Here is a 12,666-nt window from a genome sequence, read left to right as displayed (position 1 = left end):
TCATGGTTCAAAGACAGCCTGGGCAAAAAAAGTCCGTGAGACTCTTATCTCCAATTAATCACTAGAAAACTGGAAGTGGTGCTGTGGCTCAAGTGGTAGAGCACTCGCCTTGAGCTGAAGAGCACAGGGATAGTACCCAAGCCCAGAGTTAAAGTCCCATGACCGACAAAACAAAACAAACCAAAAAAACCCAAGTTTGCCTACATTATAAGACAGTTACATTTGTTGTTTGCAAACAAAACTAAAATTTAGGAATGAACAATGCATTTGCTTAACTGCCCTGATGCCTGCCTTGCTAATAAGATTTCTTTCCTTATGCTCATCCCATTCCTTCTTCCTCAATAATTGCTTCTCCCTTTCCTGCCTAGAAAACACACCCATTCTTCAAGGTTGTTACTCCTCTATAGGACACTTCCTAAGCATAAGGACCAGAGTGAATTTTACCCTCTTCTAAGCTTCCAATGCCCTTGGAGCTCCATAACCATTCCATTCTACCTGAGTTATACCTATCAATGCCTAGCCCACAAGGATGCTCTAAGGATTAAATACAATGGTGCATATAAGGGCCTACCTGGCACAAGACCAGAGCTCCACAAATGGAGGATGTTCCTATTCATGTGTTTCTCTACTACCTATTCATGATGTGTTTCTCCACTACTAACACTGAAAGCCTTGTGAACCTGGCAAGGAAGTCTGGCTTGTAACAAGCTTGATTTCATACAACATTTAACATATATTTATTATTTTTCCCTCCCAACAACTCATCTTTAATATCCTGGGAAAATATTAAAATTCTAGCCTCAACACTTCCCATAAACACAGGTACAGCAGTAGGCCATCAACAGTGTTTGTCTTTGAGGGAAGGTGTTCAGGAGCTATGCTCTGACTGTGTGAATACTGCTCACACAGCCCATGTGTGGCTGGGTCTCCCACCCCCTGTGCCCTCTCACTGAACTTCTATCTTGCTCTGCAATCTTTTGATGCACTTAGAGGAAGAGTAATTAAGGGTTTTTAGGGTGTAGTACATGAGGATGTTAGTTGTGGGAAGGAAGTAAATACTGAAGTAATGAAATCTTGGAGGTCAAGAAAAACTATAGTCAACCACAGACAATATTATAAAAAGAACATAAAGGTGTCTTTGATTCACTAGCAGCTATGTAATACTGACTCAGTGGTCTGAAACTCCAACCTCATTCCAGTACCCACAGGACCCAAATATAAGGCACTAAGTTTCCTAGGCGTCACCTTTGATTTTATCTGAGGAAAACATCACTGCCATCAGCAATTGGAAGGTTTAATTCCTGAAAAAATACCTCACTCCCTACATTTTATCTTCTTTTCATTTTCCATCAAATGAGCACTTCCTAAAATTGAAATCCATTGAATACGATGATTCATAGGAATTTTAACTTTGGTGAGTCAGAAACATGAGTAATTTTTATCAGCGCCTTCAAAGAACACTGAAGAATGTAAAGGTTTAAACCTGACCCCATAATTCGTCGCTAAATGCATTACACTTTGCTAGCTTCCTCTTTAAAGTTCATGTTTATCCCACTGTTCAGGAGAGTACTTACCTGGGGAGAAAAGGCCCAGGTTTTGGGCTTTTTAGATTGCCACGTGGCTCTGACTGTGTGAATATTGCTCAGAACCTGAAAATAGATTTTTCTCACTTGAAATCATGCCATAGAAAGTTGCTTTGTTTTGTTTTTAAACATCACCATTTCCAAGTCCCAAACAGTTAACCAGGGTTGCTGTCCTGGGGAGGGTAGCTGCAGAGGGGGAACCCTTACCTTTTATTTTATGTCTGTCTTCCTCTTCACATCAAGTACAGGAAGCTTGTAACTTGTGAAATACTTAGTGCAAAACAAGTTTTTAATACTTACCAACAAAATAACAAAAGAACTGATTAAATGAATTCAGACTTGGACTGTGGGCCAGCAACAAATTAAGTAAAATATTTACTATCTGAGATGGGTTTACTGGAAAAGCAAGCAAAATTTTGGGTCAAAATGGACTTTTAAAAGATGTGACCCAGACAAGCATTTTGTATAGTACATTACCCTGTCATTAAGATGGAAGATTCAGTCAGCTATGATACATAGTTATATTTTTCTCTTGGCTCTGGAAGCCAATAAATTACATTATTCCTGCCACTTATAAAAGCTCACACTATAATTTATATAAAACAAAAAATAAAAGGAGCCCAAACTTTCTACAAACAGTTCAAATACTTGTAGAGGAACCAATAATATATTATTGTTTTATTTTAGATAAAAATATTTTAGCATAACACCTCCAAAGAGAGTTAAGCTTTAGAAACAATGAAAAGCAATCTCAAATATGTCACATTAGTTCGAATTTAATTAAATGTACACCTCTGTTAGAAGGCATGTAGGATTTTATGGGCAGCCAAGTTGTTTCCATAAACAAAAACCTTTCAATGACTAATATTACTCATTTATTTAACATTTCCCAAAACGTTACATAGTCTCAATCTGGACTCTTTTGATTATTATCTGGTGATTTATACAGCACTGCTTTTTTTTTTTTTGTGGGGGGGGTCCATTCGTGGGGCCTGATCTCTGGGCCTGGGCGCTGTCCCTCAGCTCTTCAGCTCAAGGCTAGTGCTCTACCACTTGAGCCACAGAGCCACTTTCAGTTTTTTTCTTTTTGCTTATGTGGTGCTGAGGAATCGACCCAGGGCCTCATGCATGCAAGGCAAGCGCTCTACCACTGAGCCACCTTCCTAGCCCTTTTTTTTTTAAGTATATATGCTGGTCTTGGGGCTTGAACTCAGGGCCTAGGGGCTGTTCTTTAGCTGTTTTGCTCAAGGATAGTGTTCTGCATTTGAGTCACAGCTCTAATTCTTTTTGGTGCTTAATTGGAGATAAGAGTCTCACAAATTTTCTGCCCCAGCTGGCTTCAAACCATGATCCTCAGATCTTGACCTCCTGAGTAGCTAGGATTACGAGTGTGAGCCATAGGCACCCAGCTAAGAAAATTGATCTAAACTCCTTTGGTTTTCAAGGGGTGTTTCCTACTTCTAATATCCAAGAAGTTCTTTGCTGTAATAGAAATTGACCCCCCCCCCCACCACACACACACACTTTATCTCTGCCTCTATCTTTTCAGTGTGGAGAATTCTGTTACTGTTGTTCAGACTCAGGATAATTTTAGTTTCCTGACTCATAGACTCTGAGAGCTCTATAGACCTAATCCAACCATGTCACTACACATGACAGCAAAGTGCAGACAGAAGCTGAATAATGGGCTCAGAATCACGCTACTTTCTGCACAAAAACAATCCAAGGACAAAATAATTAAGGATTCAAACAATATAGAAAGATTTCAATCAGGAAACTGCACTAGAGATGCATAAAGATACCTAAAAATTCAGTAGGAATCGAGAAATGAAACACAAAAGCACAATCAAATTGCATTTCATATTCAAGAGAATAGCAGGTGGTAGCTGGGATGCTGAGAGGTAGTGTAAACTGCCTGAGATAGTGTGAACTGGAGGAGGCAGCCCCTCTGCAAGGTAACTTGGTATTCTATGACCTGAAGATGTTCACACTTCAGCACCCAGAAACCTGTGAGTATACTTCTCAAGCCCTTCTCACACAATTTCACTGAGAGACTGCAGCAGGAAGCATATTCCTCAACAGAATGGGCAAGCAAAACTGTGGCACATCTACGTGGTGAAAGATGGGAGTATAATTCAGCAGCTAAAAAGAATAACCAGTAACAAAATCCACAGTGTTGAGGAGAAAAAGTAAAGCATAAAAGGTTTTGAGACTACTTTATAAAATATGAGAGCACTAAAAATTGAGTCATGTAAAATGAATAAAACAAAATTTAGAATAAAATTAATAAGCCAAAATTTGGTACTCTAACACTTGAGCCACAGTTCTATTTTTGGCTCTTTTGGTGGTTAATTAGAGACGGGTCTCACGGACTTTCTTGCGCAGGCTGGCTTTTAGTCAAAATCGTCAGATCTCTGCCTCCTGAGTAGCTAGGGTTACAAGTATGAGCCACTAGCACCCAAGTACCAATTCAGGTTTAAAAGGATGAAACAGGTGATGGTCACTGTGAAACTTACCAGGGAAGTTCAGAGGACCTCACAGTGAGCACCACATGCTCAACCCCTTTCCCTGTACCTGTTCATCATTACGCATCCACCCACCATTCTCCTTATATTTTGATCTCTGCAAACTTACCAACATTGCTGACTTTCTCTGAAAATACTTTACCATGTATATTATTAATTAAAGCTCAGTTTCTGTTTACATTTTTATGTAAAATTTACTAAAATAATGTTCACAAATCTTATTTGTAATGCTGAGAGTAGAGAGAGGAAGGTGGATTTGCAAGGGATGACAGAATCCAAGGAATGGCTTAGTGGGCATCATCAGTGGTGGCCTGGTGGACAATCTGACCATCCCTTGGTGCCCAGAAGGAAGGAAGCACATCTCTCCCCAGCATAGTGTGAAGGTCTGAGTGAAATAGAATTTTAAATAAGAAGCAGAGACTCAAGATATAACACCTGGGCTGGGAAGATGGCTCAGTGGTAGAGCGCTTGCCTTGCATGCTTGAGGCCCTGGGTTCAATTCCTCAGCACCACATAAGCAAAAAGAAAAAAGCCGGAAGTGGTGCTGTGGCTCAAGTGGTAGAGCGCTAGCCTTGAGCTGAAGAGCTGAGGGACAGCACCCAGGCCCAGAGTTCAGGCCCCACGACCGGACCCCCCCGCCAAAAAAAAGATATAACACCTAAGATGTCCAGGTCTCAATAAACATCATTCACTATACCAAGAATTAAGAACCCTCAAACTGAATCAGAAAGACATTCAATAGATACTAACACTGAGACAATAACAGATGGGAGGGATTACCTACAATAATTTGAAAACAGCCCATAAAAAAGGGCTTCCAATAACTTCGCTGTGCCTAAAACAAATTTACATACAGAAATAAAGTCTTAGGAAATCAATAAAAAAATTGCAAAAAAAAAAAAGAAATTAGAAAGTATGAAGAATAACCAAGTAGAAATTCTATAACTGAAAAATATAATGACCAGACTAACAAAACAAAACCAACCATCACAGTCCCTGGATAAACACAGCATTGAAAGAGAAAAACAAAAAATAATCAGTGAACTTTAAGATGGGAAAGAAGCAATTGTGCTACTTAAATAACTAATGTAAAATAGATGGAAGAGAACAAGCAAAGAATAGAGCTTCAGGTAGCTATGAGACTTTAGCAAAAGCTTTCACACTCATACCATCAGATTCCTAGAGGACAGCAGAGTTTGAAGTTAAGAGGATACTCCTGGAAATAATGATAATTCAACATGCAGATTTAAGACGCTGGGCAAATCTCAAATGAGGTAAACCCAAGAAACTCACTCTAGGCACAACATAAACTTCTGAAAAGTGAAAAGAGCACATGTTGAAAGCACTGAGAAACTACACACACACACACACACACACACACACACACACACACACACACACACACACACTCACTCACTTTTGGGAAAAACAGCTTGAATGACAATTAATTTCTCATCAAAAACTACAGAGGCCAGAAGGAAATGACAACATATCTTTCAAGAGCTAAAAGAAGCAGATTTCGAGGGCGCTGGTGGCTTACGCCTATAATACTATCTATTCAGGAGGCTGAGGTCTGAGGATCATGGTTCAAAGCCAGCTGGGCAGGAAACTCTGTGAGACTCTTATCTCCAATAAATCACTAGAAAACTGGAAGTGGCACTGTGGCTCAACCTGTAGAGCACTCACCTTAAGCTGAATAGTGCACGGACAGCACCCAAGCCCAGAGTTCAAGCCCCATGACCACCACCACCAACAACAAAAAAAGAAGCAGATTTCTATATCTAATGAAAAGATCCTTCTAGAATAAAGGAGAAACAGACATTCTTAGATACCAAACATTTTAAATATGCTGTATAACATCTCAATTTGGAAATCTGACATGAATTAGTTTTATAAATCAACTTCTATGGCTTTTGACATAAAAATAAATCCTACTATTTTAATATGCTATTAAAAATCAAACTCTAAGCTGAGCCTGGTGATAAATGCCTATAATCCCAGCCCTAGGAAGGCTGAGGCAGGAGGATCATGGGTTTGAGGACAACCTGGGCTCAGAAAAGAAAAAAAAAAAATCATCTCTTCTTGGTCACTGATGACACCTACTGGTTCATTAGTGGAAGTGTTTTGTGTAGAGTAAAAATGAGGATTACTATTAAAACTCCAAGTTCAGAAGGCAGGCAGGCAGCGGGCAGGCAGTTGGAAGATTTTTTCTTATTCTGGGAATTACAAGTGCACTCAGTATGAGCAAAAACAATCCCATGTCAATTCCAAGCCTGTTCCTCTTCCAATGTTCCAGTGCTCCCTCTCCCATTGAACGTTGCCACCATCCTGCAGATGTGGAAGTCTGAGCCCTCATATCATGCTCAACAATGCTTTCTTTCTCTCCCTCCCCAGCCCCCCTCTCCATACCCAATCTATCACCCAATTGTGTTAATTCTTACCTATTACACCTCTTTCCACAGCTCTCAGATCCCCTAAGTTGTAACCATCACTTCTCATCTAGTTATACTTATGAAGCACTAAGTACATTCCACATATGGTTCTAAGGGCTTTACTTAATCTTTACACTGACAGGTAAGGAAAGCGAGTTAGGTCAAGTTCCTATCTTGGAGATGACACTTGGCTGGCACTTGGCCACTAAACTATACTACAGTCCTCCAACAGGCAATTTGTCAAATGCTTTTTTCTATATGTATGGAAATGTCCACATGATTTCTCTTCTTTGTGCTATATAGCAAATTACCAAATTGATTTCAAATGTTAAATGTTGGTTGCACAGGTATGAATACTTGTGTTCTTGAAAGATGATCCAACTAGTCATGATACATTGTACTTTTTTATATATTGCTTGATTAATTTTGACAACCTTTTGTGTAAGAACTTAACTTCTATATCCATAAGAGAAGGGGCATTGTAATTTTTCTTACTTCATATTTTGGTATCATGTTTTTCCTGACTTTATAAAATGAAAGCAGATTCTCCTTATTCTTTAGAAGAACTTGAGTGAGATTAAAGTTGTTCCCTTTCTTAAATTTTAGGAAATCTTTAGTAAAGCCTTTTGGGCTTTGACTTAATCTTTCTGAGAAGATCCTTAAGTTTTCATTTCTTTATATTTTTTCTTTCCATTGCTTTTTCTAATGCCAGTACCAGCAGCTTAACTGAAGGCCTTGAATTCTTCATTTTCAATCATGGCTAGTGCTCTACCACTTGAGCCATGCCTGGAGTCTGATTTTTTTTTTCTGGTTAACTGGAGATCAAAGACTTGATAATTTTTCTGCCCTGACTGGTTTTGAGCCATGATCCTTAGCTCTCAGTTTCTTGAATAGCTAGGATTACAGGTGTCAACCACTAGCACTCAATAAGTTTTCATTTCTCTAACGAAGTATTCATTTCTTCCTATGGTCTGTTTCAGTAAATTATGGTTTTTCAGGAAATTATCAATGCTTTCAAACTTATTGATATAAGTTGGTTATAATATCTCTGTGTTGTCCTTTCACTGTCATTAGGATCCATGATAATGTCCTGTTTCTATGTCATATATGAGTAATTCATTTTCTTCTGTCTCCAAAAAATTTCTTGAGCTGTTTCATTAGGCATATTTCAATTTTATTAACTTCTTCAAAAAATGAACTTTTGTAGACCGTGATAGACAATTTGCTCCAGGAAAGTTAGAATGAGCTTGTGACTTTAAATGAGCATCATTATTCCACAATACTGTGAAATTTGGGAAATTATGTAATCACTTAATCACAATAAAAAAAAACCCACCAGAAAACTAGAAGTGGCGCGATGGCTCAAGTGGTAGAGCATGAGCCTTGAGCTGAATTGCTCAGGGACAGTTCCCAGACCTAGAGCTCAAGCCCCACAACTGACAAAAAAAAGAAAGAGGGAGAGAGAGAGATCTTTCATGGGATTGTCTCTAACATATTTATAAGATTATATCTTTGTTGCCTTGTATGTTCCTCCCCCATGGTACAACCCCTGCTTTCACTAAATTGTTAAGGCAGGGATACAGGAGGACCCATTGCAACAATGAGATGTACAAGTTGTTATGTCGAAAAACGAACTTTACAACTTTGGTGAGGGGGGAGGGAGAAGGGGGAGGATACGAAGGGATGGGAAGGGGAAACAAAGCAGGAGGCTAAAACGCTTGATAAGAAATGTGCTCATTATCTTACCCATGTAATTGTAACCCCTCTGTACAGTATTTTCACAATAAAAATATATTTTTAAAAATGAACTTTTGTTTTTTCTCTTTTGTTCATTTGCTTTCTATTTAACTAATTTCTACTCATACCTTTATTATTTCCTCTCTACTTTCTTCAAGTTCACTGTATTCTTCTATTTCATGATTCTTATGTTGATAGCTTAGGCACTAATTTTAAATCATGCTTTGTAGTATATGCAATTACAGCTATAAATTTCTACCTGAGCACTGAGTACTTTCTGTAGGTGAAAAAAAATCTTGAGGATCTGATCGATGGGTTACTTGTGATGTACAAACATCACATGTTCAGCAACTGAACAAAGCAGGGGGCTCCCTGTATCATCAGACTAGTATAGTTTTACTATCAGATAAATTACATGTGTAAATACATTCATATGTATGTGTGTATATAGAGAGAAAGATAGTGAACATGTACTAAATTATCAGTGAAATGCAAGTGAAAACCACAGTGGGTAGACCCAACTATATGCTCTGTACATGAAACCTATCTTATATATGGTAACAAAGATAGTTTAAAAGGAGAATAGAAAAGATACCTAAGATACTAAAACATATTAATGTAAAAAATACATATTATGTAATATCTAGGGTTAGAAAAAGATAATATCTGCTTAATGCAGAACATATTGAATATCTAACATTAACTGATGTGTTTTTGTAATGTGGCAGGAGGATGCTCACCTTACTACCATCAAATAGACAGAGGCGGACATGCCTGCTGAGAACCTGGATGCTTGTTCCAGGTAGAGGAATCATTTTACAGCTCCACAGGGTCACAATCAGTGAAACACGACTTGGCCTTGACCTAATCTGCAGGAAAAAATAGTTACAACAAGACTTAAAAAAGAAGGTAAGTAAACATTTTACACTAGCATACACATATGAGAAAGTGCCAATACTCTGTTTACTCAGTCAAAAACAGTAATTACAGGAAAATTTTCATAAAGTTGTATTTGAGACAGTTGCATTTTTGCTTCTGTTTAAAAACTACAATGCAGAGGCAGAAACAGTAGGTAGATTACATGACCTGATCATGAAATGACCATGTTTCAGTTTCCAGATTCCTAATGATAGAATGTGTGTGTGTCAGTTTAGACAATGATTACAGCAAGAACCAAGACACAAAGCCAGGCACTAATGGCCCAAACCTATAATCTTAGCTACTCAGGAGGCTGACATCTGAGGATCACTGCTCAAAGTTAGCCCAGGGGAAAAAAAAATCTGAGTCTCTTTATCTCCAGTTAACCACTAAAAAACCAGATATGGAGCTGTGGCTCAAGTTGTAGAGCACTAGCCTTAAGCAAAAGAGCTCAAGGACGGTACCCAGGCCTGAGTTCAAGCTCCAGGACTGGCCAAAAAAACAACAAGACACAGACCACTTATATGACTCACTTAACTCCTCTTCTTGTGTGGATTCTAAGGAATTATCTCCATTCCTCCTTGACTCTTTATGTAGGTAATTTACAAATTTACTGACTGCTTGATTAGATTTTTCAGATCTGTTTCACAGACAGATCTGTACTCTTGTGAATAAATAAATTGGCATCATGTCTATTTATTGTTAAGACCATGGACTAGATAGAAGTTTGGCTCAAGGAGGAGAACAATAGTCATGAATGAAAAAGCTGAGTGAGAAGCCTTGGGTTTAAGCCCCAGTACAACATAAACATACAAAAAAAAAAAAAAGTAAGAAAAAAACAAGTCCCCCGTCCAACTTCAGTTAGGTAACTTTACATTTTACTTTATAATCATGAGCCCTTTCATCTAAAAAAAATTATACTGCTACAAAAGGCCATATCTAATAGCTTATTATGGTTTTTTTTTTTTTGGGGGGGTCCAGTCATGGGGCCTGAACTCTGGGCCTGGGCGCTGTCCTTCAGCTCTTCAGCTCAAAGCTAGCGCTTTACCACTTGAGCTACAGTGCCACTTCTGGCTTTTTTCTTTTTTGCATATGTGGTGCTGAGGAATCGAACCCAGGGCCTCATGCATGCAAGGCAAGCGCTCTACCACTGAGCCACCTTCCCAGACCAGCTTATTATGTTTTAAATTTAAAAATGAAAGCTGAATATTTTTCTTTGGGTACAAGAAGTTCATGCAATTAAATGACATTTATTAAATTATAGTATAGTAGTCAAGATAGACTATGTTCAATGACTTGCAACTTGAGACACTTAATACTCAGAATGCTCCAGGTAAGAATGGGGTTGACAGTAAGGATGCTAAACTTTTACACCAGTCTTGCCACAACCCTGACCACACACTCCTGTGCTAAAGGCTATGGAAAGAATGAGAGAGAGAGTAGAAGGTAAATAAGAGCAGTGAAGTGCATGCAGTTTATATCTGCTATACACACACAAAGTAGAGGAAAATATGAAAGGTTCTGTGGTTGTTTTTTTTTTTTTTTGACAGTGCTAGGTTTGAATTCAGGACTTCACACTCCTAGGTAGTCTACTGCTGAGCCACACCTCCAGCAATGAAGAGTATTTTCTACTTCAAATACTGGCACAGAAAGAATCCTTTATTCTTATTTGAAAGCTACTTTCAAATTCTAATCACAAATTTGTCCTAACTTACTTATTCCTACTTAATGAAAATGGCAATTACTATTGCTACTACTAATGATGATGTTGATGATGATGATAATAACAGTAATTAGTAATAACACTGTATTAGTCAGCTTTCTACTGCTAGAAGAAATATCTGAGCTAACTCAACTTAATGTTTCAGTCTATGGTCAGCTGGCCCAGTGCTGTTGGGACTGTGCTGACACAAAGCATTATTGGGAAGCACATGGTAGAGTGACATGCTCACTTATGACAGCTGGGAGGCCAAGAGAGGAAGGGACTGTATACTCAGTCTCTCCTTTAAGGGCTTACCCTTTAAGGAGCTCCTTCCACTAGGCCCTGCCTCTTAAAACTTCCGCCATTAGCTGGAAACCAGAATGACATAGGCCTCTGGGGAACATTTATCCAAACCATGGCACATTTACTGAGTTCTTACCATGTGCCAGGGATTGTTCCACAACTTTACGCATATAATGGAATTTTCACAAGTTGGTGTCAAAAGTATTATCAACCCCTTTCCATTAATTAAGAAATGGAGGAAAGAATGATTAAGAAAGAAACCTACTATTATTTCTTTTATCTAATGGGAAACGAGCAACAGAAAAAGAGAAACTAGATAAAGTTAAGGTGCCAGTCCAAGTTTTGCCCTAGTTATGAAAATAACACTGTTTCAAAATTACAATATTGAATCAAATAACTTTTTGTTTTCTAAAATACACTTATCAATTTACACCGGACTCTATACTTGTACCAGGATGAGGCCTGGAGAAGTGGTACTCTCATCAATGTCTCAAGGATGGTCATTGCACTTACGGTGCCTGCTTCGGCATCCCACAGTAGATCTCTGAAGGCCAGCTGGGATGCAGTGAGCTCTGGTTGTAAGAAGTAACTTGCTTGAAACTGATTTCCTGTAAAAATAGTTTTACCCAACAAAAGAGGAATGAAATTCAGCCCTGCTCCCGACCCCCTACAAAGTCTACAAAGTTATTCAACAAACTTAGGAAGCAAACACTTCCAAAATGCCACCCTCCTCACTAGGAATTCAATTTCCAAAATAGCCTGCCTCAATCATATTTTTTTAAAGTACAAAATATAAAGCTACAAACTGATGAAAAAAATCATCTTAGGAAACCTGTAAGAAAGATCTTGAAGATTTTAGGCCAATTACATGCCTCATAATAATGATGCATTCCAATACTCTGGTAAAAATGAAGGAAACTGCACTTTTTAGAGAATGTAGAAAATAATGCAAAAATTGTTAGCTTTGTTTCCTAACATACAAATGTTTTATATTACTCTTCCATAGTTTACTTATAAAGAATACTTCTTATAAAATTACTTTTTAATTCAAGAAAAAATTTGTCCCTGCTTTGTCAAGTGCTAGGCTAGGGGCAAGAAATACAACAGTGGATTGGGGAATGATGTCTCCACCCTCATTAGCTTCCAGTGGATTGAGGGAAATGACAAGAACTAAGAAGACAAGTAAAATCTACTAAGGCTGCTCAAATGAATGGGAGTAGGGATGAAATACAGTTCCCAAGGTGGGCATCTCCAGGAAGGTAGACTTATCCTGAGAGAAGGATGGGAATAATCCAGGCATTTCAAGGAAGAATCCTGCAGCATAGGCAACCTCAAATTATCTCTATCATGGATCACTGGTCAGGTGGATAGAAGATACCCTACCAACCCTCAATTCCTTTAAAATAAGCTTGTAGACAAAGCTGTCAAAATACTAGTACAAATAGGAAATTGAAACACTAAGTAGA

General features: G+C 38.4%; 1 protein-coding gene across 1 annotated transcript in view; it reads right to left on the bottom strand.

Annotated features, from left to right (window-relative positions):
* The window catches only part of Nphp1 (nephrocystin 1), a 50,026-nt gene that overhangs the window by 22,427 nt on the left and 14,933 nt on the right, over positions 1-12,666 (bottom strand). The window contains exons 10-12 of the mRNA XM_042695400.1: positions 11,714-11,808; positions 9,018-9,146; positions 1,575-1,649 (exon numbers count right to left, since the gene is read on the bottom strand). Of these exons, the coding sequence (XP_042551334.1) occupies positions 1,575-1,649; positions 9,018-9,146; positions 11,714-11,808 (299 nt within the window). The remainder of the gene's footprint in view (positions 1-1,574; positions 1,650-9,017; positions 9,147-11,713; positions 11,809-12,666) is intronic.

The sequence above is a fragment of the Dipodomys spectabilis genome, unplaced genomic scaffold (genome assembly GCF_019054845.1).
Source record: "Dipodomys spectabilis isolate Male_0828 unplaced genomic scaffold, ASM1905484v1 ptg000187l, whole genome shotgun sequence".
Classification (NCBI taxonomy): domain Eukaryota; kingdom Metazoa; phylum Chordata; class Mammalia; order Rodentia; family Heteromyidae; genus Dipodomys; species Dipodomys spectabilis.
This window is presented reverse-complemented; position numbering and strand designations above follow the sequence as displayed.